This window comes from Haliotis asinina, chromosome 9 (genome assembly GCF_037392515.1).
Source record: "Haliotis asinina isolate JCU_RB_2024 chromosome 9, JCU_Hal_asi_v2, whole genome shotgun sequence".
Classification (NCBI taxonomy): Eukaryota; Metazoa; Mollusca; class Gastropoda; order Lepetellida; family Haliotidae; genus Haliotis; species Haliotis asinina.
This window is the reverse complement of record NC_090288.1, coordinates 1,820,586-1,846,054: the sequence shown is the minus strand read 5'-3', so window position 1 is coordinate 1,846,054 and position 25,469 is coordinate 1,820,586. Positions and strand designations below refer to the sequence as shown.

The window sequence follows — 25,469 nt, the reverse complement described above, 5'->3', positions numbered from 1 at the left end:
TAATTTAATTCCCGTGTGGTACATACAAACAAGATTAAGTCAGAATACTTGAATATACAGAATACTATGAATATACAGAATACTATGAATATACAGCTTATCGAGAGAATAACGCAGGTTATGTAACTACGATGTAAACTTCTGATGAATAAATTCAATATTGTCCACCACGATGTGATATATTCTCAGATACGTCAAAACCTTCCCGTGATTTGACTTCAGCCGTAGAGCTAAATGTATTACGTTTAGACGTTCCAGAGCAAGCCAACTACATCCGGGTCACACGTCACGCGGAGGAATCCGGACATGAGTGGAAAATAGTGAACGTTTAGTGCAAAAATGATATATGTTTATATCTATCTTGCTGAAGTAATTGTAATAAAAAAGAAAACCTAACAAATTTACAATTTACACGCAGATGGCGTGTTGGCACAGTAATTTTGAAATTACTGGTAAACAAAGTCACTTGAAACATTCGAGCGTATCTCATCAACAATGTTAGCAAAACCGTTAGCAAGATTAGTTAGGATCGTACCACAAGCTCCATCAACTGTCAGCAATTGTCGTCTGAACTGAACTGGTGATTAAGTAACGGCTGAATGTTCAAAGTTGTAACATGTACTTGTTGCATCGATACTTTTATCGTCCTTCCTTGGTTCCAGACAACGTGGCCTACAACAGATCGGCGAGTCAGAGTGGGGTTTACGTGGACACCTCGGACTGTGTCCCCGACACCCAAGATGTGCAGAGTTTCTGTGGGGCGCACGGGGCGCAGCTAGCCGTCGACGGAAGTGACGACACCAACTACTGGCATGGCTCATGCTCAGTGACAGACACAAGTAACCAGTCCGCTTGGTGGCGACTAGATCTCGGGGCCACCTATAATATCAGCAGCCTGCAGATATATCAAGCTAATCATGGTAGGAAAACGAGACAATGTTGCTTTTCTGTGATTACTTCATTTTTGTTAATACATGCCAAAAATAACCAGTTACTGGACTCCTTCTGCTTCTATGATTATTTCAGAAATTATATTCAGTCAAAATCGACGTGTTGATTTCACTAAATTCTGGCGAATCAAACTTTCGCGGAAATAATTGCGAGCACTTTAGTCCATCTTTCTTATGTGTGGCCTGTTTCAAGAAATCCGACATGATTTCTTCAACGTGACTTTTTGTAGCCCATTTGGTATTGTTTAGACAGGTTTCTGAAAACAAAACAAAGTATTCCATGATATGGAATACATGTTGTTCTTAAAGATTTTATGACGATATATAGATGTTTTGAAATATGTGTAGGTTATTATAAGTTGTATGTGCAACCCAAATATGTACATGACCAGATTCTGTGCAATGCTTGTGTTGCAATGATGACTTCTTACCGTACGTAGGTCGTGTGCAGTCATGTGCAGTCGTGTTGTGATTTAACGTCACAACGTGAATTGATATGTAAGATGATGACCACATGAATAGGTCGCATAAACTTTAAAAAACACAAAAACAATAGAATTAGAATTATACGAACTTGTTTATTTTGAGTAGGTATCAGTAGTTAGCATCTTTTGTTTCTATATAGTCCTGGGGTCGGTGGTTACGCATAGTGGGTAACAAATGTTACCACGAAAAGTGTAACAAAAACGCAAATTGTAATACTTGCAGCAAATTGTAATAGACTTGACGTATAGTGTAACACAGGGGCTTGTTGTTACAAACTGTAATAAACATTGACGTAAATTGTAATGTGCAAATTGTAATTAAAATTTACGTAAATTGTGATAATTTTAATCACTCGTAAATACGTGTGTTGTTTTTCGTTGTAAATCATACATCATATAAGATTGTTAGGGCGATAACTCAAGAAACTACTGATAGATTTTGTTCAAATCTGGTGCCAAAACATATAGATTGGCGAGATTCACCGACATCAGTAAAACTGAGTGACCTTGAGATAATTTGCAAGGACACAGCAAAAATCTGAGCATTTTGCCAATACAAAGATTGTTAGCGCGATAATGCATGGAAGATTTGACAAATCTTAGCTAAATGACGTAGATGATATTCGCACTGATGTTTAATCGATAGAAAGTCGCTAACTGCCTTCTGTATCATGTCTTTATGTGTTTTTCCCCGCAAATATCTGTTGAGGTGGTGATATATATTCATATAAAGTGTGTGTGTGGTGGTGGTGGGGGGGGGGGGGGGGGGGGGGGGCGCGGCATTGGGGAGATGGGGTATCATAACGGATATATCTAACACTTCCATGCATGTAGAGTCGGGTGGTGGTGGACGGGTATATCTACGAGTGACGTTTAAAAAAGAAGTCAGCTTCACCTAGAATATGATACAAATGCTGCTGCGTTTATGTATTAACTATCTACATATTATCTACATATTATCTTCATATTATCTTCATATTATCTGTCAGTGGTTTGCTATGTTCCAGGCTCACAATCCCCATTTTGTCTGACTTTGTAGCTTGGCTTGGAACTACAATCGCTTGTTCAAATGACTCTCGTCATGTATTTATAACCCACATTTCCGAACCTTTTATTAGCCTCTAAAACGGAAATTTTTAATGAGCTTCGTCCTTTAAGCCAGAAAACCTTTTGACATGGTTGAATTATCCTTTGTCATTTATCCTAAAAAGGGTGTGAATATTTGTTATAGATTTCTAAAACTGGGGAGTTGGTAACTTTTATCAGACATTACATGACGACATTTCTCATGATTGGAATGTAACCAACTTTACAGAAGCTTAATGTGGCTGCTCTTGTCATACCATACCAACAATACCACTGCCTAAATCTTGGTATTTTCGGGGCCAGAGAAGGAATCTGTTATTTTCCAACAAAGGCAGGGTCCCCGTCACCGTTGTATTAGACGGCGACATCTATTTTCCAACAAAGGCAGGGTCCCCGTCACCGTTGTATTAGACGGCGACATCTATTTTCCAACAAAGGCAGGGTCCCCGTCACCGTTGTATTAGACGGCGACATCTATTTTCCAACAAAGGCAGGGTCCCCGTCACCGTTGTATTAGACGGGGACTTCTATTTTCCAACAAAGGCAGGGTCCCCGTCACCGTTGTATTAGACGGCGACATCTATTTTCCAACAAAGGCAGGGTCCCCGTCACCGTTGTATTAGACGGCGACATCTATTTTCCAACAAAGGCAGGGTCCCCGTCACCGTTGTATTAGACGGCGACATCTATTTTCCAACAAAGGCAGGGTCCCCGTCACCGTTGTATTAGACGGCGACATCTATTTTCCAACAAAGGCAGGGTCCCCGTCACCGTTGTATTAGACGGCGACATCTATTTTCCAACAAAGGCAGGGTCCCCGTCACCGTTGTATTAGACGGCGACATCTATTTTCCAACAAAGGCAGGGTCCCCGTCACCGTTGTATTAGACGGCGACATCTATTTTCCAACAAAGGCAGGGTCCCCGTCACCGTTGTATTAGACGGCGACATCTATTTTCCAACAAAGGCAGGGTCCCCGTCACCGTTGTATTAGACGGCGACATCTATTTTCCAACAAAGGCAGGGTCCCCGTCACCGTTCTATTAGACGGCGACATCTATTTTCCAACAAAGGCAGGGTCCCCGTCACCGTTGTATTAGACGGCGACATCTATTTTCCAACAAAGGCAGGGTCCCCGTCACCGTTGTATTAGACGGCGACATCTATTTTCCAACAAAGGCAGGGTCCCCGTTACCGTTGTATTAGACGGCGACATCTATTTTCCAACAAAGGCAGGGTCCCCGTCACCGTTGTATTAGACGGCGACATCTATTTTCCAACAAAGGCAGGGTCCCCGTTACCGTTGTATTAGACGGCGACATCTATTTTCCAACAAAGGCAGGGTCCCCGTCACCGTTGTATTAGACGGCGACATCTATTTTCCAACAAAGGCAGGGTCCCCGTCACCGTTGTATTAGACGGCGACATCTATTTTCCAACAAAGGCAGGGTCCCCGTTACCGTTGTATTAGACGGCGACATCTATTTTCCAACAAAGGCAGGGTCCCCGTCACCGTTGTATTAGACGGCGACATCTATTTTCCAACAAAGGCAGGGTCCCCGTCACCGTTGTATTAGACGGCGACATCTATTTTCCAACAAAGGCAGGGTCCCCGTCACCGTTGTATTAGACGGCGACATCTATTTTCCAACAAAGGCAGGGTCCCCGTCACCGTTGTATTAGACGGCGACATCTATTTTCCAACAAAGGCAGGGTCCCCGTCACCGTTGTATTAGACGGCGACATCTATTTTCCAACAAAGGCAGGGTCCCCGTCACCGTTGTATTAGACGGCGACATCTATTTTCCAACAAAGACAGGGTCCCCGTCACCGTTGTATTAGACGGCGACATCTATTTTCCAACAAAGGCAGGGTCCCCGTCACCGTTGTATTAGACGGCGACATCTATTTTCCAACAAAGGCAGGGTCCCCGTCACCGTTGTATTAGACGGCGACATCTATTTTCCAACAAAGGCAGGGTCCCCGTTACCGTTGTATTAGACGGCGACATCTATTTTCCAACAAAGGCAGGGTCCCCGTTACCGTTGTATTAGACGGCGACATCTATTTTCCAACAAAGGCAGGGTCCCCGTTACCGTTGTATTAGACGGCGACATCTATTTTCCAACAAAGGCAGGGTCCCCGTCACCGTTGTATTAGACGGCGACATCTATTTTCCAACAAAGGCAGGGTCCCCGTCACCGTTGTATTAGACGGCGACATCTATTTTCCAACAAAGGCAGGGTCCCCGTCACCGTTGTATTAGACGGCGACATCTATTTTCCAACAAAGGCAGGGTCCCCGTCACCGTTGTATTAGACGGCGACATCTATTTTCCAACAAAGGCAGGGTCCCCGTCACCGTTGTATTAGACGGCGACATCTATTTTCCAACAAAGGCAGGGTCCCCGTCACCGTTGTATTAGACGGCGACATCTATTTTCCAACAAAGGCAGGGTCCCCGTCACCGTTGTATTAGACGGCGACATCTATTTTCCAACAAAGGCAGGGTCCCCGTCACCGTTGTATTAGACGGCGACATCTATTTTCCAACAAAGGCAGGGTCCCCGTTACCGTTGTATTAGACGGCGACATCTATTTTCCAACAAAGGCAGGGTCCCCGTCACCGTTGTATTAGACGGCGACATCTATTTTCCAACAAAGGCAGGGTCCCCGTCACCGTTGTATTAGACGGCGACATCTATTTTCCAACAAAGGCAGGGTCCCCGTCACCGTTGTATTAGACGGCGACATCTATTTTCCAACAAAGGCAGGGTCCCCGTCACCGTTGTATTAGACGGCGACATCTATTTTCCAACAAAGGCAGGGTCCCCGTCACCGTTGTATTAGACGGCGACATCTATTTTCCAACAAAGGCAGGGTCCCCGTCACCGTTGTATTAGACGGCGACATCTATTTTCCAACAAAGGCAGGGTCCCCGTCACCGTTGTATTAGACGGCGACATCTATTTTCCAACAAAGGCAGGGTCCCCGTCACCGTTGTATTAGACGGCGACATCTATCTTCCAACAAAGGCAGGGTCCCCGTTACCGTTGTATTAGACGGCGACATCTATTTTCCAACAAAGGCAGGGTCCCCGTCACCGTTGTATTAGACGGCGACATCTATTTTCCAACAAAGGCAGGGTCCCCGTCACCGTTGTATTAGACGGCGACATCTATTTTCCAACAAAGGCAGGGTCCCCGTCACCGTTGTATTAGACGGCGACATCTATTTTCCAACAAAGGCAGGGTCCCCGTCACCGTTGTATTAGACGGCGACATCTATTTTCCAACAAAGGCAGGATCCCCGTCACCGTTGTATTAGACGGCGACATCTATTTTCCAACAAAGGCAGGGTCCCCGTCACCGTTGTATTAGACGGCGACATCTATTTTCCAACAAAGGCAGGGTCCCCGTCACCGTTGTATTAGACGGCGACATCTATTTTCCAACAAAGGCAGGATCCCCGTCACCGTTCTATTAGACGGCGACATCTATTTTCCAACAAAGGCAGGGTCCCCGTTACCGTTGTATTAGACGGCGACATCTTAGAAGCAATCTGACGTCATAACAGTATTCGTGATGTCATGTCACCATGACAAAATGATATTTTATCCCGTACACATCTTATGAAAAATTATCACCGATAGTTTTGCCCTTGTATGTTAGAAAATTTGTTATTATCACTCTTTGAGGCTAATTCCACCCTTTGGTTTCTTGGTTTAAATTTCAGCGGTGAAACTAAATACATGATTCCTTACCTGACAGGTAGAAGACACATTCTGTATCTCACAGGAGGAAGTCTGGGGTTACTTTGAGCATGTATGGGAGACTCCTTGATATATAGGAATATGATGGAGAAAATAGTACGAACCAGGTTAAACTGCATTAACAATAAGTTAATGTATGGTCGAAACATAAATCATAATAAGTCAGAAATGATCAAAACGTAAAATTAACTTCAAATATTCAGAGCGTCAACATTGATAATTATTCGAAAATGAGGAAGAATACACCTCAAAGGGCAGACAAACAATATCCTGTTATTTTTGGATCTGCTGTGAAGAACTTCAAAATGAAATAGAAATAACACTGTATTGTTGAAAGCTGTTGCTCGTAAAATATGTTCTTGCGTCAAAATAGGTAAAAACTCCGTAATGAAGAACAATAAACTTTACTATTCGAAACATACACAAAAAGCTCTGGGTTTTTTTGTAAGAAGTGTGACAAATAATTTTACAGATGGAAGAATTAGCATGAAACTATAGAAACCATTTGGTATCAAACAAAATTGAAAATTAGTATTGAAACAGCGTTTGTCACAGATATAGCTATTACCCCTGCTCCATGTGGATATCTGAATGTCGCAGTAATCCTCTGTCTGACCCAGAAAATTGTTGCGTTACCGAAACTGTCATCTGATTCCTTGATATAAGATGCGACCAAATTCATCCATTAGTTTTGGAGATATCGCAAGAATACTCGCTGTGACCTCGAAAATGTCCGAAAGTCACTGACTTTGACTGGCGGCACTCCCAACACATCTTGGTTCTACTTTTAAGCAAAATATATTAATTCTGTCTTGTGTTTTCGCACTAAAACAATAGACGGACGTGTGCAAAAACAATTTTCACTGTGAACTTAAAATGAGCACAAATGCCGAAATCAACTTGTGATGGTGGAATCCCGCGAATACATCTTGATATAAAATTGGATCAAAATCATTTTATTATTTCCTGTGTTCGCGGTTACCAAGCTTGGTATGTACAAAACTGTTACACCTTGCTGTAACAAAACCCAAATGGTTGTCGGTACATCTCGTCAATAAATTGTGGTACTTAATTTGAACACAGTCCATCATTTCTCGAGGTGTTTTTTTTCAGTAAACAGGATAGGGGGCTATTTGAAAAAGCTACTTTAGTTCCAAGCCAAGCTACAAAGTCACACAAACTTGGGATCGTGAGGCTGGAACATAGCAGCCAGTTTGTTTAAGGCTGACAGATAATATGTAGAAAAATAAAACATAAAAGCAGCAGCATTTGTGTCAAATTCTAGGTGAAGCTGACTACTCTTTGAATGTCTCTCGGAGATGTACCCCGCCTTGACATTTCTGGATTCTTGCTAAAAGCGGCGTAAAACTAAATCCACTCATCCCCTATCTCTGATTTTGTGAGAGAGCGTCTTCAAGTCGAGATTTGATGTCATCAGGTAAGATATATACATATGATGTCTCTCACTTACATTATCTCTCCCAGTTCCTCTGCCGCCGCGTTATATCGAGGTGTTTGTGAACGGGCAAGAATGTTACAACGTCACGGGAAGTGACATCAGCAGCACGATCATTCACGTTACCTGTCACCAGACGTTGTTGGGCTCCACGTTAACGTTGCGGACGTCGTCTATCGACACTGTTCCGTCCCTGACGTTATGTGAGGTCAAGATATTCCGTGAGTACAAGATCCAGGATATAGCATGTCAGGAACCAACGTGTGACGTGCTAGCCACCCTGTATACAGCCATATACATTGACACTTAATTCTCTCAACACAAGTAAAGAACATCTACAATTAATCAGACAATTCTGTGCCCGACATCATGAGCATCGATATACGCAAACAATGCATGAGTCAGCGAGTCTGACCACCCGTACCCGCCATCGCAAATTAAGTACTTGCATTTGTAAACGTTAGGATCCCGATTTTTGAAGTCCTCCTAGTGTTAAGATTTAAGTGCCAGACATTAACTTACCACTGTCTTAGCTCAAAGAGTGCTTCCAAAATCAAATCCCGGGTGTTTAACCCTTATGGGAATGCATTTTATACGAAGTGAGGTAACAACAGTTTGTTTCTTTCAGAGTGTAGCGACTTCTGGTTCGGAAACAAGTGCCAGTATAAGTGCCACTGTAAGGATGAACTAGAAGTGTGCGATAAACTCTCTGGAGCATGCACAAGTCAGTGTGCGGAAGCATGGACGGGCACAGGTTGCCAGACCCGTGAGTACCGACGTGCTACATTAGACGTCTGTGGAACTGGTAGATTTAACGACGGACGGTACTGAAAGGTAACGAGGGGGACTGGTTCAAGGACACCGGTGCTGCAGATTACATGCTGTCCCCAATATTTGAGGGTCATTCAAAAACATATATAGTTCATACAGTTGCATTTTTGGTTTCTTGAGACAATTTTGGCGGACAGTGGTCGAAGAAATAGGTTTGGGTGACGTTGGGTCGTGGTGAAATCCGGGTATTGGTAAATCAACGGTTACAACTTCAACTCACTTCCACGTGTTGTGTTGGCTTAAAGTGTCTTGTGTCCATCCCGTGTCCAGATAACATGGCCCTGAACAAGACCGCACACCAGGAGGGAACGTGGAGCGACGCCAGTAACTGCAGCACGACCTCCACGACATACTGCGGTCCCAGACCGGCGTCACTAGCGGTAGATGGCAGCACTGACCAGGACTTCCGGCACGGATCTTGTTCCCACACTGCACTTGGGCGAACCATCACTTCCTGGGACCTCAGTTTGGGAAGTCTACATCAGATCTACAGGATGAAGATTTACTTTCCTCAAAAAGGTTCCTTTATGTGCCCCTGTTCATGTCCTGGGTGTTTTCTCAACACAGCAGTGCATCAGTAAATTAGGAAGATACTTACAAATAATTATTTTGTGATGAATTTTGTCACCAGGCGTACAGCATTTTAGATCCGACTACAATATACTATTCTTAATGATGCCATTTGAATATTTATATCTGTACCTAAACGAGGCTAATCAGGGCAAGGACACATAATGCCTACAAATCTCAATCTGTACTTCCTGCTTTGAAATTTCCTTTGAACGGCACATTACAAAACTGTCCAATAGCCCAGGAAAATCGTGGAGAAATGGGGAAGGACTACAAATCCGTTTCTGAAGTATATCCAGGGATTGAAGGGCAAGTAATTACTACTCTTCACAACACATCGCGATGAGTCATATGACCTAGATATCTAGGTTAATGTTTATGGTGTTGCGCAGCATTTATGGGGGAAAACTACTCTAGTCTTTATGTTGGAAATATTACTCATCCTCGTTTACTCACAGGCAAACTGAAGCGCAAATGTGGTTGCGCAGCGTAGAGAAAATGACCAGTCTTCATATTGGCGAGCGAAGCGAGCAAAGGTGGCAACACACTTCCCTCGCTTCGGTTCAAAATTAAAGTATTTTTCGTGTCAAAATAAACTGTCGCCACCATCAAAGGTACACTCCCATTTCCTCAGTAGGTTGTTCTGTCCGATTTCCAAACCCATATTTAATAATTACTCACGTGAAATGTGTTTTATTCATGTGGCGCTTAAAATGTTGAATAAAACATATTTTACGTGAGTAATTGTTAAATATGGCGTTGGAAATGAAATCTGAGATCACAACCTAGTCAGCAATTTGGAGTGTACCTTTGATGGTGGCAATATTTTATTTTGACACGAAAAATACTTTTTGAACCGAAGCGGGGGAAGTGTGTTGCCAACCTTTGCTCGCTTCGCGCGCATATATGAAGACTGGTCATATTCTCTACGCTGCGCAACCCCACTTGCGCTAGTTTGCCTGTGGTTTACTCTATCTACATAATGAACAAAGCCAAAGATTCAACGTATTTCGTGAGCTGGATTCAAATAATCAACTTCCACATGTGAGTGGCGTTGTTATTTCTTGAGCTGGGTGATCGAGATTATAATCAATATAATGTAGATCAAGATAATATGATCGACCGTTCATAATGTATTTTAGGTGAGGTGTCTCCCATTCTGTTTTGTGGAGGTAGTGAGTGGGAGTCAGTTGTGTACACATGAATTAAGGAGTGGTCATTGATTTTGTACATGCGGGTGGAGGTGGTGTGTGTGTGTGTGTGTGTATCTGTGTGTGTGACATTCACGTTGTACATGTGCCCCTAATTAAAACCTTACATAGTGAACAGTTTGTACATTTCACGACAGATCTAGACTATGCCACATGCCATAATTCTTATGTACTTACTATGAATAATGTTCCAGGATCTCTCCTTATTTACGGGTATTTTTGTGTTCTGGAATCGATGTATTGCATACAGCAAAAACTGGCACTCAAATTCACTCACTCACTCACTCACTCACTCACCCAACTCACTCGCCCAGACACCCAACTTACTCGCCCACCCACCCACATCATTAAGCTTCAGACACGGTAATCATATCAGTTTGAATACCAACTGCCATCCTCTGTAGAGGACGGAATACCACCCAACCCCTCACACCGATGTTGCCTTACGAGCTTCATACAATGTCGTCATGGTTTCTCATTTATCACACTTCTACAGACATCTACTCCACGGTGGGTCTGAAAGTGACAGTGGACGGTGCAGTGTGCTACGTCTCCAACACCTCTCTCCCCACCATCGCCGACATCACCTGCCGACAACCTCTCAGAGGGGTGTTTGTGTCCATCAACCTGCCCCCCTTCCCGACCAGCCCGGGGGTGACCGGCGGCCCTATCGACCGAGTACTTGTTCTCTGCGAGGTGTTGATTTATGGTGAGAGGAAGTCTTACACTATACTAACTTGGTTCCGTTAAAGGTCATAAATTCCTTCCAGCAAACACAAAACGTGACGAGAGATCCAGAGAAAACAACACCTATTAGTTATCTGTCACAAATATGAAAGTCAGTTACAAGGCCGAGCGTGCAGCAACAAATCGCATGTGATTGTGTCGAGGACTTTTCTTTCTCTATCTTGGTGGAGGCGATTTAAAGCGTAATGGTTACAGCGTTCACTCGTCACGTCAAAGGCCCAGGTTCGAGTCTCAACTGGATGAAGGTTATGTCTGGTGTTCCTTGACGATGTACCCATATTGTTGCTGAAAGAGGCGAAAAGCATTAATTCTTTCTTGATAGAGCTTATGTGAGTTCAAAGAAAACTGTAAATCAAAATTTTAAATTCTAAAAACAGTTTATAGTATGAGCACAAGTTCTGCGGTTGTTGGACGTAGGTTAACACGACATGCCAACACTCAGCCTGAGGTTTAACGAAACAAGCAAGAAGCACTTGATTCAGGTAGCCGTGGTGGTAATGTTTAGATGGCGTTGTGCTCCAAACACCTAAGGACGTGAAGGCAAATCGCAGCATAGACAAGACATGTGTCGCGAGATTATTTACAAAACAAGGAATGTATTCCCCGAAAATCTGAAAACAAAATACTTCTCACATGAGATTTGTAAACCCGTTAAAACGATACATGCATCCATTATAAGGATACACACACCCGTTACAAGGATACATGAACCCATTACAAGGATACATACACCCGTTACAAGGATATATACACCCGTTACAATGATACATACACCCGTTACAAGGATACACACCCCCGTTACAATGCTACATACACCCGTTACAAGGATATATACACCCGTTACAATGATACACCCCTTACAAGGATACACACACCCGTTACAATGATACATACACGCGTTACAAGGATACACACACCCGTTAAAAGGGTCCATACACCCGTTACAAGGATACATAGTCGAAGATTGACAGAGGATTGACAAGACATTGACGAACTACCAGCAGAGGAAATGTTGCTTGATTGTTGCAGAATGTGATGAATTCTGGTTCGGGGCTAACTGTAGTCAGCTGTGCAGATGTCAGAACACGTCAGAAGTCTGTGACAAGATGACCGGAGAGTGTCCTCGTACTGGCTGCAGCGCCGGGTGGATGGGGACAGACTGTCAGACAGGTGAGGGTGACAGGGTTGTGGGTTAGAGTGACAGGATGGTTGGGGGAGAGTGACAGGGTGTTGGGGAAGTGTGACAAGATGGTGAGGGATAGCGACAGTGTGGAGGGACAGAGTGACAGGATGGTGGGACAGAGTGACCGGGTGGTGGGTTAGAGTGACAGGGTGGTGGGTTAGAGTGAAAGGATGGTGGGACAGAGTGACAGGATGGTGGGACAGAGTGACAGGATGGTGGGGTAGAGTTACAGGATGGTTGGGGGAGAGTGACAGGGTGTTGGGGAAGTGTGACAAGATGGTGGGGTAGAGCGACAGTGTGGTGGGACAGAGTGACAGGATGGTGGGACAGAGTGACCGGGTGGTGGGTTAGAGTGACAGGGTGGTGGGTTAGAGTGAAAGGATGGTGGGACAGAGCGGCAGGGTGGTGGTACAGAGTGACAGGATTGTGGGACAGAGTAACAGGGTGGTGGGGTAGAGTGACAGGGTGATGGGACAGAGTGACAGGATGGTAGGGTAGAGTGACAGGATGGTGGGGGAGAGTGACGGTGGTGGGACAGAGTGGCAGGGTGTTGTGGTAGAGTGACAGGATGTGGGACAGAGTAACAGGGTGGTGGGTGAGAGTAACAGGGTTGTGGGTTAGAGTGGCAGGATGGTTGGGGGACAGTGACAGGATGTTTGGGGGAGAGTTACAGGATGGTTGGGGGAGAGTGACAGGGTGATGGGATAGAGTGACAGGATGATTGGGGAAGTGTGACAGGATGATTGGGGGAGAGTGACAGGATGGTGGGGGAGAGTGACAGGATGGTGGGGGAGAGTTAAAGGATGGTGGGGGAGAGTAACAAGATGGTGACTGAGAGTGACAAGATGGTGACTGAGAGTGACAAGATGGTGACTGAGAGTGATAGGTGGTGGAACACAATGAAACTAGTGTATGTATTTCTTGCAAACTGTCTACAGAATTGTTAAGGGAACATTTCACCTGCCTTCTTCCCACTACTGTCTCCGCAGTTTGTCCCAACTCAACGTTCGGACTCAATTGTTCCTCCAACTGCGGCATGTGCGCCGACAAGGCCACCTGTAACCACGTGACCGGCACATGTCCAGGTTCCTGTGTGGCTGGTTTTGCAGGCAAGGACTGCACTGGTAGGTTGGCGGAGATACCTACAAAGCCCCTACTCTATTTGGGTGAAATAAGATCACATCAGAAAAAGTAAGATGAAGTATGAAGTGAGTGACTTTACTTTTACGCCGCACTCAGAATTATTTTAGCTATATGGCGGCGATCTGTAAATAATAGAGTCTGGTCCAGAATATCCAGTGATCAACAGCATAAACATCGATCTGCGCAACTTGGTACCGATGACATGTGTCAACCAGGTCAGCGAGTCTGACCACCCGATCCCAATAGTCACCTCTTACGACAAGCATAGTCGCCAATTTATTGTGAGCAAGGGTTGCCGGGAGCCTATTCTAACCCAGAACTTCACGGGATATGAAGTATAAAGACAAACTTTAAGCAATACCTAACGACTATTTCTTTATCTGGCAGAATGTCTAGCTGGCTTGTATGGCGTGAAGTGTGATCAGTCATGTCCTGGTTGCCCTGGAAACGGTTCCTGCAACCGCAACAACGGTAGCTGCTCCACACTTTGCCCCGCTCATTACACTGGAGCCAACTGTGACCGTGGGTATCTCGAACTCTATACTGGACATTTAGAGAATACCCGGAAGTCTAGGTTTCAATCTGTTAACACATATAGTTGCACATAAAAGCCAGTTTGGTTCTATTCCATGAAAACTTTCAAATAAAAACAATCAATTTTAAGACTTGATTTCTCATCACCTAAGCCGAATATATGCCCTGATTGAAGTTAACTTATCTGCATATTGTCCCATTTTTGTACTTTGTTGGCAATTTAAGTATGGAAAAAACTGTAAACCGTTTTCATTTTATTTTTCTGTTTGAACAAAAAAGTTTCATTCTAATGACTTAATGGTTAAATTAGGGACCAATAAAAAAAATCATCGTACGTCGCACTTCGAAAAACTGGCTTGGGATCTGCCTTGCCACTGGAAGTAGTCATGCTTAAAGAACTTGCAAGTAATGAAACTGGTTCAACCACTAAAATTCACCGTGGCTTCATTCACGTCTATATTTGTAAGTTTCTACCTTCACAAATAGGACAGAAATGCGTTTTTGAAGTACCAAAAATGGGACGATATACATTAATGGCTTAATTAGTATTCATGTGATGCACATCATCAGGATCGCTACCTTACCCTGAATATGTTAAGTTCCCTCAACTTCAGGTTGCCATGACGACTGGTACGGCCCCAGTTGTCAGTTGCCGTGTGGAGAGTGCCGCAACGATGGTCCTTGCAACACGACGACCGGCCTCTGCCCTGACGGCTGCGACCCCGGATGGCAGGGGGCGCTGTGTCAACAAGGTGAGAAGCACACCTTGGGCGCTCTGTGTCAACAAGGTGAGTACATCAGGGGGCGCGGTGTCAACAAGACGAGAAATACACCAAGTAGCGCTGTGTAAACAAGGTGAGTACACCAGGGAGCACTGTGTCAGCAAGGTGAGTACACCAGGGGGTGCTGTGTAAACAAGGAGAGAAGTACACCCGGGGGCGCTTTGTCAACAAGGTGAGTACACCAGGGAGCACTGTGTCAGCAAGGTGAGTACGCCAGTGGGCGCTCAGTAAACAAGGAGAGAAGTACACCAGGGGGTGCTGTGTTAACAAGGTGAGTACTTCAGGGGGATCTGTCTAAACAAGGTGAGTACACCAGGGAGCGTTGTGTCCACAATGTGAGAAGTACACCGGGGGGCGCTGTGTCAACAAGGTCCGGAAAAGTACACCAGGGGGCGCTTTGTCAACAAGGCCCGGAGAAGGACATCAGGGACACAAAGCGGCAGAGCACCATAGACTGTTCATTGTATAAATAGGTACGTCAGTATGAGTGCTACTGTTTCTCAATATGTCACTCTCTCCATCTTCCAGAGTGTCCCGACGGCCGATACGGTATGGACTGCAGTAAGGTGTGTGGACACTGCGTGGACCCGACCCCTTGTGACAAGCTGACCGGCTTTTGTCTGGATGAATGTGCCCATGGCTGGAGTGGGGATTTGTGTGACAGTACGTAACGTATTTCTAAGACGAGGCCACACGGATCCCAGTCACAGCTATCTTATATACACACCCACACATCTCATACTGGTAGTCACACGGTGTTTTGAAAGGGTATACAGGTGCCCCCTACTGAAATACGAAATTTGTAAGGGACTTAAACAGTGCCGTACATCCTTTCGAAACACCATGCGACGAATTTATTACCCTTAAGATCTCTTTAGCTAGTTTATCTTTATAAAAAAAACAGCACTCAGTCTTTATCAGAATGAGTTGAAAAACGTTTCGTCATATTTTTTCTGAACGCTCATGAAGGGAGATAACTTTAAGTTTATGATAAAAATGATCGAGTTTGATTTTTTGTTCAACGGCAAATGTAATACAGAAACGCTTTATTTTCTTTACAAATGTATTAACGCAAACAAGTATGAAACTATGGTAGCAATTGTATTATTCTGTTTATGGTCATAATTGTGTACGAATACTCCAAAATTTCGAAGCAATCTGCCTTTTGGCAGACACCTTCCATCTAGGGTCAAGGTCATTTGAACAATCTGTGTAGTGAGTCACGTGACAGATTCGACACTGGCAATTCCGCCTGCCTAGTTTCGTATGTTTTAGATATTGACCAATAGAAATTCTGTAATTTCTGAGATTCAGACCCAAACACCCAATACACACCCACACTTTGTTTAGCATATATCGTGTCGCCCCCAGAAACAGCGTTAGAAAGGCACAGGGCTTACCCTATTAGTGTATTAGAACACCCTTTTATATAGTGCAGGGGCTGTCTGTATGCCTGTATGTGTTTCTAACTCTGTTACTGGGCGTGACACTTCCTCATGCTCCAAAACGTAGCAGGTTCTGGCTTATGATGAGATTTATAGCTGACATACCGTGGCTCTTCTGCACAAATACACGCGTGACAGCTGTCACAGGTTAACGAATCCTGCCAGGAGAGGAAGCAGGTACATTGACCCATCCATGGCTGGATTGTTGCAGAATGTGATGATTTCTGGTTCGGGGCTAACTGTAGTCAGCTGTGCAGATGTCAGAACACGTCAGAAGTCTGTGACAAGATGACCGGAGAGTGTCCTCGCACTGGCTGCAGCGCCGGGTGGATGGGGACAGACTGTCAGACAGGTGAGGGTGACAGGGTTGTGGGTTAGAGTGAGAGAATGGTTGGGGGAGAGTGACAGGGTGTTGGGGAAGTGTGACAAGATGGTGGGGGAGAGCGACAGTGTGGTGGGACAGAGTGACAGGATGGTGGGTTAGAGTGACAGGATGGTGGGTTAGAGTGACAGGATAGTGGGGCAGAGTGACAGGATAGTGGGACAGAGTGAAAGGATGGTGGGACAGAGTGACAGGATGGTGGGGCAGAGTGACAGGATGGTGGGGTAGAGTTACGGGTGGTGGGATAGAGTAACAGGATGGTGGGGTAGAGTGACGGTTGGGGGACAGAGTGGCAGGGTGGTGTGGTAGAGTGACAGGATGGTAGGACAGAGTGACAGGATGGTGGGATAGAGTGACAGGATGGTGGGACAGAGTGACAGGATGGTGGGATAGAGTGACAGGATGGTGGAGCAAAGTGACAGGATGGTGGGGTAGTGTAACAGGATGGTGGGACAGAGTGACAGGATGGTGGGGCAGAGTGACAGGATTGTGGGATAGAGTGACAGGGTGGTGGGATAGAGTAACAGGATGGAGGGGTAGAGTGACGGTTGGGGGACAGAGTGGCAGGGTGGTGTGGTAGAGTGACAGGATGGTAGGACAGAGTGACAGGATGGTGGGATAGAGTGACAGGATGGTGGGACAGAGTGACAGGATGGTGGGATAGAGTGACAGGATGGTGGAGCAAAGTGACAGGATGGTGGGGTAGTGTAACAGGATGGTGGGACAGAGTGACAGGATGGTGGGGCAGAGTGACAGGATTGTGGGATAGAGTGACAGGGTGGTGGGATAGAGTAACAGGATGGAGGGGTAGAGTGACGGTTGGGGGACAGAGTGGCAGGGTGGTGTGGTAGAGTGACAGGATGGTAGGACAGAGTGACAGGATGGTGGGATAGAGTGACAGGATGGTGGGACAGAGTGACAGGATGGTGGGATAGAGTGACAGGATGGTGGAGCAAAGTGACAGGATGGTGGGGTAGTGTAACAGGATGGTGGGACAGAGTGACAGGATGGTGGGGTAGAGTGACAGGATGGTGAGGGGAGGGAGGGGGGCAGAGTGACAGTATGGTGGGATAGAGTTACAGGATGGTTGGGAGAGTGACAGGATGGTGGGATAGAGTGATATGATCGCGTGGAAGAGTGACAGTGTGGTTGGGGAGAGTGACAGTATGGTGGGATAGAGTGACAGGATGGTGGTGAGAGTGACAGGATGGTGAGGCAGAGTGACAGTATGGTTGGGATAGAGTGACAGGATGGTGGGATAGAGTGATATGATCGCGTGGAAGAGTGACAGGATGGTGGGGGAGAGTGACAGTATGGTGGGGGGGAGTGGCCGGATGGTGGGGCAGAGTGACAGGATGGTGGTCTTGTAAAGTGCTTTTAGAACATTTCATTTCCGCTCGTATATAGATTTATGCAAGTTTGAGTTTGACACTGATTTTTCCGCAGTTTGTCCCAACTCCACATTCGGGCTCAACTGTTCCTCCAACTGCGGCATGTGCGCCGACAACGTCACCTGTGACCACGTGACCGGCACATGTCCAGACACCTGTGCGGCTGGTTTTGCAGGCAAGGACTGCTCTGGTAGGTTGCCGGGATACCTACAAAGCTCCTGCTCTGTTTGGATACAACATAACAACTTAAGAAATGGCAAGATAAAATATAAAGAAAATTTAACCAACAGGTATTTCTTTATCTGGCAGAATGTCTCACTGGCTTGTATGGCGTGAACTGTGATCAGACATGTCCTGGTTGCGCTGGAAACGGTTCCTGCAACCGCAACAACGGTAGCTGTTCCACACCTTGTCCAGCTCATTACACTGGAGCCAACTGTGACCGTGGGTATCTCGAAGTCTATATTGGACATTTAGAACCGGCACGAAAGTAATCGTGGTTATCTCGAAGTCTTTAATGTAGTTTAAGAGACCTCAAGAACATAACAGTTTTGTATCCGAGAACTTGTATTCGACATTGAGACATTGGTAGAAAGGAAACGTGAATATCTGGACTGGCAATTGTTGAACAAGGCATATAAACATCTCGACGTCTTCAATTGACGTTGGGAAGTTGGGGGAAAAGGAAACGTGGAAAAATGTGTAACCGATATTTAACCTAAAACTGAGATCATTCTGTGAGCACAGTGTTTCGTTTTGTAAAACATCCTCGATATTGTTAGTGAGGCCGATGTGAAACAGAATGTAATGACTGAGTGATGTGCATCCTCACTACCTAACCCTGAATGTGTAATGACGGCTGTTTTACCTTTCAGGTTGCCATGACGACTGGTACGGCTCCAGTTGTCAGTTGCCGTGTGGAGAGTGCCGCAACGACAGTCCTTGCAACACAACGACCGGGCTCTGCCCTGACGGTTGCGACCCCGGATGGCAAGGGGCGCTGTGTCAACAAGGTGAGTTCACCAAGGAGCTCAGTGTAAACAAGGAGAGAAGTACTCGGGGACGCTGTCTCAACAAGGAGAGAAGTACACCAGAAGGTGATGAGTCAACAATGTGAGTAACACAGGGCTCTTTGTCGACAAGGTGAGTACACCACAGGCCGCCGTGTAAACAAGGAGAGAAGTACACCACAGGCCGCCGTGTTAACAAGGGGAGAAGTATACATAGCGACAGAGCCTCACAGATTGTTTAGTATGTAAAGACGTACGTCAGTATGAGTGCTACTGTTTCTCAATATGTCACTCTCTCCATCTTCCAGAGTGTCCCGACGACCGGTACGGTGTCGACTGCAGTAAGGTGTGTGGTCACTGCGTGGACCCGACCCCTTGTGACAAGCTGACCGGCTTTTGTCTGGGCGAATGTGCCCATGGCTGGAGTGGGGATTTGTGTGACAGTACGTCACGTATTTTAACTTGTCCACGCTGTCTATTTACGTCTCTTTAAACTTACTCGGTCCAACGTCTAATATAAATATGCATATTTATTTTTACGAGGTGTCATGCCTGCTGGGACGATGGAGTAGCCGGGTGATTTAAGCATTCCATCATCACTAGCCCATCACGGGAAATCTTGCAACCGTGTTTGCAAAACTGAATTTATTCATGATGCTGTAAAATACATGATATTTGTAATTTATTGTGATGTTTTTCAGTAAAGTAATGACGCTCGGTAATTCTGTGCTTTGTGTATAGATCCCATGTCCACCCTACAGATAAGCAACCGACAACACGGACCTACCAAGAACCAACACCACTATCTTCGACGACAGTAACATATACTCACACAACAGCTACAACAAAGACACCGGCAACATCTTCAACATCCACGATATCGCGACATTCTACCACAGCGAAGCGTCATGACCAGACGTCCCAGGGCTACCGACCACACGGACATACCCAACATAAGACAGACCAACCGCCAACACAAGGGCCTACATCTGACGGACACTCCAGACATAGCAGGACTGACAAGTCAGATCATTATTCAGCAGATCAGCTCTCAGAAGGTGAACATACCCTGGTGAATGATGAAGCTATACACTGTGTGAGGCCGTATACATTCTAGAGACTGTAGCGGGAAGCACTGTAGATCATAGGCTGGTGAATGATGAAGCTATACACTATGTGAGGCCGTATACATTCTAGAGGCTGTAGCGGGAAGCACTGTAGATCATAGGCTGGTGAATGATGAAGCTATACACTATGTGAGGCCGTATACAATCTAGAGGCTGTAGCGGGAAACACTGTAGATCATAGGCTGGTGAATAATGAAGCTATACACTATGTGAGGCCGTATACATTCTAGAGACTGTAGCGGGAAGCACTGTAGATCATAGGCTGGTGAATGATGAAGCTATACACTATGTGAGGCCGTATACAATCTAGAGGCTGTAGCGGGAAGCACTGTAGATCATAGGCTGGTGAATGATGAAGCTATACACTATGTGAGGCCGTATACATTCTAGAGACTGTAGCGGGAAGCACTGTAGATCATAGGCTGGTGAATGATGAAGCTATACACTATGTGAGGCCGTATACAATCTAGAGGCTGTAGCGGGAAACACTGTAGATCATAGGCTGGTGAATGATGAAGCTATACACTATGTGAGGCCGTATACAATCTAGAGGCTGTAGCGGGAAACACTGTAGATCATAGGCTGGTGAATGATGAAGCTATACACTATGTGAGGCCGTATACAATCTAGAGGCTGTAGCGGGAAACACTGTAGATCATAGGCTGGTGAATGATGAAGGTATACACTATGTGAGGCCGTATACATTCTAGAGGCTGTAGCGGGAAACACTGTAGATCATAGGCTGGTGAATGATGAAGCTATACACTATGTGAGGCCGTATACAATCTAGAGGCTGTAGCGGGAAGCACTGTAGATCATAGGCTGGTGAATGATGAAGCTATACACTATGTGAGGCCGTATACATTCTAGAGGCTGTAGCGGGAAGCACTGTAGATCATAGGCTGGTGAATGATGAAGCTATACACTATGTGAGGCCGTATACAATCTAGAGGCTGTAGCGGGAAACACTGTAGATCATAGGCTGGTGAATGATGAAGCTATACACTATGTGAGGCCGTATACAATCTAGAGGCTGTAGCGGGAAACACTGTAGATCATAGGCTGGTGAATGATGAAGGTATACACTATGTGAGGCCGTATACATTCTAGAGGCTGTAGCGGGAAACACTGTAGATCATAGGCTGGTGAATGATGAAGCTATACACTATGTGAGGCCGTATACAATCTAGAGGCTGTAGCGGGAAGCACTGTAGATCATAGGCTGGTGAATGATGAAGCTATACACTATGTGAGGCCGTATACATTCTAGAGGCTGTAGCGGGAAGCACTGTAGATCATAGGCTGGTGAATGATGAAGCTATACACTATGTGAGGCCGTATACAATCTAGAGGCTGTAGCGGGAAGCACTGTAGATCATAGGCTGGTGAATGATGAAGCTATACACTATGTGAGGCCGTATACAATCTAGAGGCTGTAGCGGGAAGCACTGTAGATCATAGGCTGGTGAATGATGAAGCTATACACTATGTGAGGCCGTATACAATCTAGAGGCTGTAGCGGGAAACACTGTAGATCATAGGCTGGTGAATGATGAAGCTATACACTATGTGAGGCCGTATACAATCTAGAGGCTGTAGCGGGAAGCACTGTAGATCATAGGCTGGTGAATGATGAAGCTATACACTATGTGAGGCCGTATACATTCTAGAGGCTGTAGCGGGAAACACTGTAGATCATAGGCTGGTGAATGATGAAGCTATACACTATGTGAGGCCGTATACAATCTAGAGGCTGTAGCGGGAAACACTGTAGATCATAGGCTGGTGAATGATGAAGCTATACACTATACAATCTAGAGGCTGTAGCGGGAAGCACTGTAGATCACATGATGTGTTATTTCCTATATTCACACTTTGTGTTACTTGTCCTGTATTCAGATATCGTGTCCGTCGTGAAGACTTGACATATGTGTCTTGCATCCTGGACTTCCAATATGGACTTGTTGTCTTGCTTCACCATATCTACCTGTTTTCGTGCACCCCCTATTTACCTGTTGTCTTGTTTCCACCGTATTTACCTGTTGCCTGGCTTCACCATATTTACCTGTTGTCTTGCTTCCCCATATTTACCTGTTGTCTCGCTTGTATTCACCTGTTGTGTTGCTCCTCTGTATACACCTGTTGTGTTGATCACCTGTATTCGCCTCCATGGGTTGCTCCCCTGTATTCACCTGTTTTGTCACTTCCCGGTATTCTGTTGCAGGTGCTGTGGCAGCCATTGTGGTTTCGTGTGTTCTTGCCTTGTGCATCGTGTTGCACTCATTCATCTTCATCAGGTAATGATATCCACCACAGGATCTCATAGTAAACGACAAGTTTCGGATGTAGATAAGTAAGATCGAGTTGTGACTATACACAGTATATGTTTTATGCTACCTGACGTGTCAGAGGACACATTCAAAATTGAGGAGAATCGAAGGACGGTTTGTCTTGTACGAAGATTGTCTTAAAGATATATCGCCCAATGGAGTCTGGACAATGAGCATCGATCTCAGCAACTGGGATACGATGACATGTGTTAACCAAGTCAGAGAGCCTGACCACCCGATCCTGTCAGTCGGAATGGGCGACAGAAGACCAATTCTGATTATCTTCACCGGTCACACTTGTTAAGAAATAAATCGTGTCAGAAAGGCGACATCTGAATGGCTGTGTGAGGCAGAAACACACGCTTCCTTTATTTTGATTAGACGGTCAACGTTCGCTCAGGGTTTACCTAAGACAGCATAGTGGGTCTATTGAGGTCATTGTCGTACCGCTGTAGCGTGCTCTACCAGATGATGATTTAGTATTTGTTGAACTATTGCTAACAGCGGTGGTAAACTACATGCAGTCTCTTAGACTGCCAATAACAAGCAAACTTCTTTTCCAGATATTCCAGACGGCGCCCATGTGGCTGGCTCAAGGGGAGACGGAAACACACATACGGACGAGATCGGATAGAGAGCCCCGAGGACTTCGACTTTACGTCAGGCACGGAACTTCCGAAGTATGGACCATTCCCGGACACCAAGCAGAAGGCGGGAACAGCAGGCATTACCAACCCCAACTACATCCCGGACTCCGTGTCACCAGATGTCTGAGGTCTCATATGGCGGTTGTCTTATTCCAGGGGGATGTGTCTCTCAGACCGAGAACTGGTACTGCTCCAGGTTTTCCTCCCACGTAATGCTGTGACGCAGAGACATAAACCTGCTAAAGAGAGGTTACCCCAACTTCTTCTGACATGACTCGTTTACTTCATTATGTATATCATCATAACATTAAAGAATCAGCACTTTGTAGCGGCGGATTTGTGTTTTTGTTAAAATTTCAGCTGTCAGTTTTCATATTAATATCAGGGGTTCATAAAACAGTGTTCGAGTTCGAGCATGAATGTATCACAAACATGAACGGCACTAGCACTTCTTCAGCATATAGAAATACATCTCCATTTTTGCACCTTTCATTATCATTATACCGTATTAATACAGCGCACATATCCACGCAACTAGTACATGATATCTTAACTCTCTTCATTGGATGTCAATGTCACCACCTTTCTTTAAAGCAAACCTCAAAAACGTTTAAAATGTACCCTATTCATCCTTTAGGGATCAACTGAAATTGATTAACAAGAAATTAAATATATGCTGGGTCTCAGTTGGTCTTACTTTTAACTGTATATAGTTTGATGATTTTTTGAAATTATGATTAAAACATAATCGTTGTGATATTTTATTATTACTATTTGCTGATGATGCGGTTTTAGATTCTGATGTTGTATCGGGTTTGCAAAGACTATTAGCAATTCTAGCATGATATGCAGGCACGTGGGGATTGACAGTTAATCTGGAGCAAAGTCAGATTGGTGTCTTGGGAAGAGTGGACCCTTAGCGGGAAATGAGAAACGGTTCTATAAAAGTGAACGTGTTTTAACAGTTGATTCCTATAGATATCTAGGTATACTTCTTTCATCTTCGTGTAAATTCAATAAATGCATATTTTAGATTTATCATCTCCCGGTAATAGGGTACTTCTAAAAGTATTACACCACTTACATAAATTAGATAATATTGACTGTTATGTGTTCTTTAAAATATTTCACACCCAAATTCAACCAATACTTTTGCACTGTGCCGAAGTGTGGGCTATTAATAGATTTTATAAGATTGAAATTCTACATTTAATTGCATTGTAAGAAGTTCTTAAATGCTGGTCCCCAAACACCAAATGTGATTGTTTATGGTGAATGTGGACGTTACCAACTGTTTATAAACGGACAATGTCGTTATATAAAATACTGACTTAAACTTGTAAATGTGCATCAACAAAGAATTCCAAAAAACAGCTTATGATAATGTTAATATGTTACGATATGTGTGGTTATGATAATTACGTTTCACGTGTGCGTAATTAATTGCTTTCATATGGATTTGGTTATATTTGGTTATTTCAAGGTGTCGGTGATGAATTCCAGTTTCTTCAGATGTTTAATATGCAATTGACATCTCATGCAAATGAGTTGCATTTGATATGCATCTGCAGACATGGAATAACACAATTGAAGAAAGTTCAAGGTAGAAGCTGTACAGGCAATATAAAAGCCTTTTACAGCAGGAAAATTATTTAACTGTGAACAAATAAAGAACACATAAATATTCTTACTAGGATCAGAGCGGGTATTTTAAAACTAAAGGTCAGTGAGGGACAGTGGTTGGGAGTTGATTATAATCAACGTATTTGTCTCGTATGTAATAAAGGAATAGAAGATAAATTTCACTTTATACCTATATGTGAATGCTATAATAATTAACTTATTTACAACAAATGTACAACAACACTCCGTCTACCTATAAATTCAATCAAGTATTAACTTCATCAACTGGGTTATTAAATAATCTTTGTAAATATTTATGTTTGAACTTCGAGCTATGATATCGGCTGGTTAACATATTATACATTTGTACTTCATCGTGCCTTTCATGTTAAATCAAGCGTCTTTACAGTTTACAATGCAACGTCACCATTTATTGTAACAACTGTTTATACATTTGTATATGGGCCGAAGGCCTTCGTACGAAATAAAAGATTTTACTTGACTTGGTTGAATTTCATTGGTGTTATTTTGGTCAACATGATGTTTTTGTGCAATAGTTGTCATGCTTTTAACACATCCTGTCAACAAGGGTTTTCAATCTTAATACAAGTTTCAGAGTTTGTTCATAACGTCAATATGTCTTTGAAAGGTATATTGCCTGGATCCTTACAAGTAGAAAGTACTCCCTATTTCATTTACGCCAAAAAAGTGGCGTAAACTTTTGATTACATTTTTTATCCATTAAAGCCAACAACATAATGCTTC

The 25,469-nt window shown here is 44.4% G+C and overlaps 1 protein-coding gene across 3 annotated transcripts in view; it reads left to right on the top strand.

Annotated features, from left to right (window-relative positions):
• The window catches only part of LOC137296533 (multiple epidermal growth factor-like domains protein 10), a 28,009-nt gene extending 2,803 nt beyond the window's left edge, over positions 1 to 25,206 (top strand). Inside the window, exons 3-20 of one of the 3 annotated variants that reach the window (XM_067828338.1) lie at positions 663 to 920; positions 7,778 to 7,969; positions 8,377 to 8,514; positions 8,850 to 9,098; positions 10,857 to 11,069; positions 12,137 to 12,277; positions 13,280 to 13,414; positions 13,821 to 13,955; positions 14,582 to 14,719; positions 15,278 to 15,412; positions 16,406 to 16,546; positions 18,023 to 18,157; positions 18,277 to 18,411; positions 18,843 to 18,980; positions 19,286 to 19,420; positions 19,739 to 20,035; positions 22,329 to 22,401; positions 22,998 to 25,206. In XM_067828338.1, the coding sequence (XP_067684439.1) occupies positions 663 to 920; positions 7,778 to 7,969; positions 8,377 to 8,514; positions 8,850 to 9,098; positions 10,857 to 11,069; positions 12,137 to 12,277; positions 13,280 to 13,414; positions 13,821 to 13,955; positions 14,582 to 14,719; positions 15,278 to 15,412; positions 16,406 to 16,546; positions 18,023 to 18,157; positions 18,277 to 18,411; positions 18,843 to 18,980; positions 19,286 to 19,420; positions 19,739 to 20,035; positions 22,329 to 22,401; positions 22,998 to 23,208 (2,999 nt within the window). In that variant the 3' untranslated portion in view covers positions 23,209 to 25,206. The remainder of the gene's footprint in view (positions 1 to 662; positions 921 to 7,777; positions 7,970 to 8,376; positions 8,515 to 8,849; positions 9,099 to 10,856; positions 11,070 to 12,136; positions 12,278 to 13,279; positions 13,415 to 13,820; positions 13,956 to 14,581; positions 14,720 to 15,277; positions 15,413 to 16,405; positions 16,547 to 18,022; positions 18,158 to 18,276; positions 18,412 to 18,842; positions 18,981 to 19,285; positions 19,421 to 19,738; positions 20,036 to 22,328; positions 22,402 to 22,997) is intronic. The other 2 variants (XM_067828339.1, XM_067828340.1) reach the window with 2 other exon arrangements.
• Positions 25,207 to 25,469: the final 263 nt, after the last annotated feature.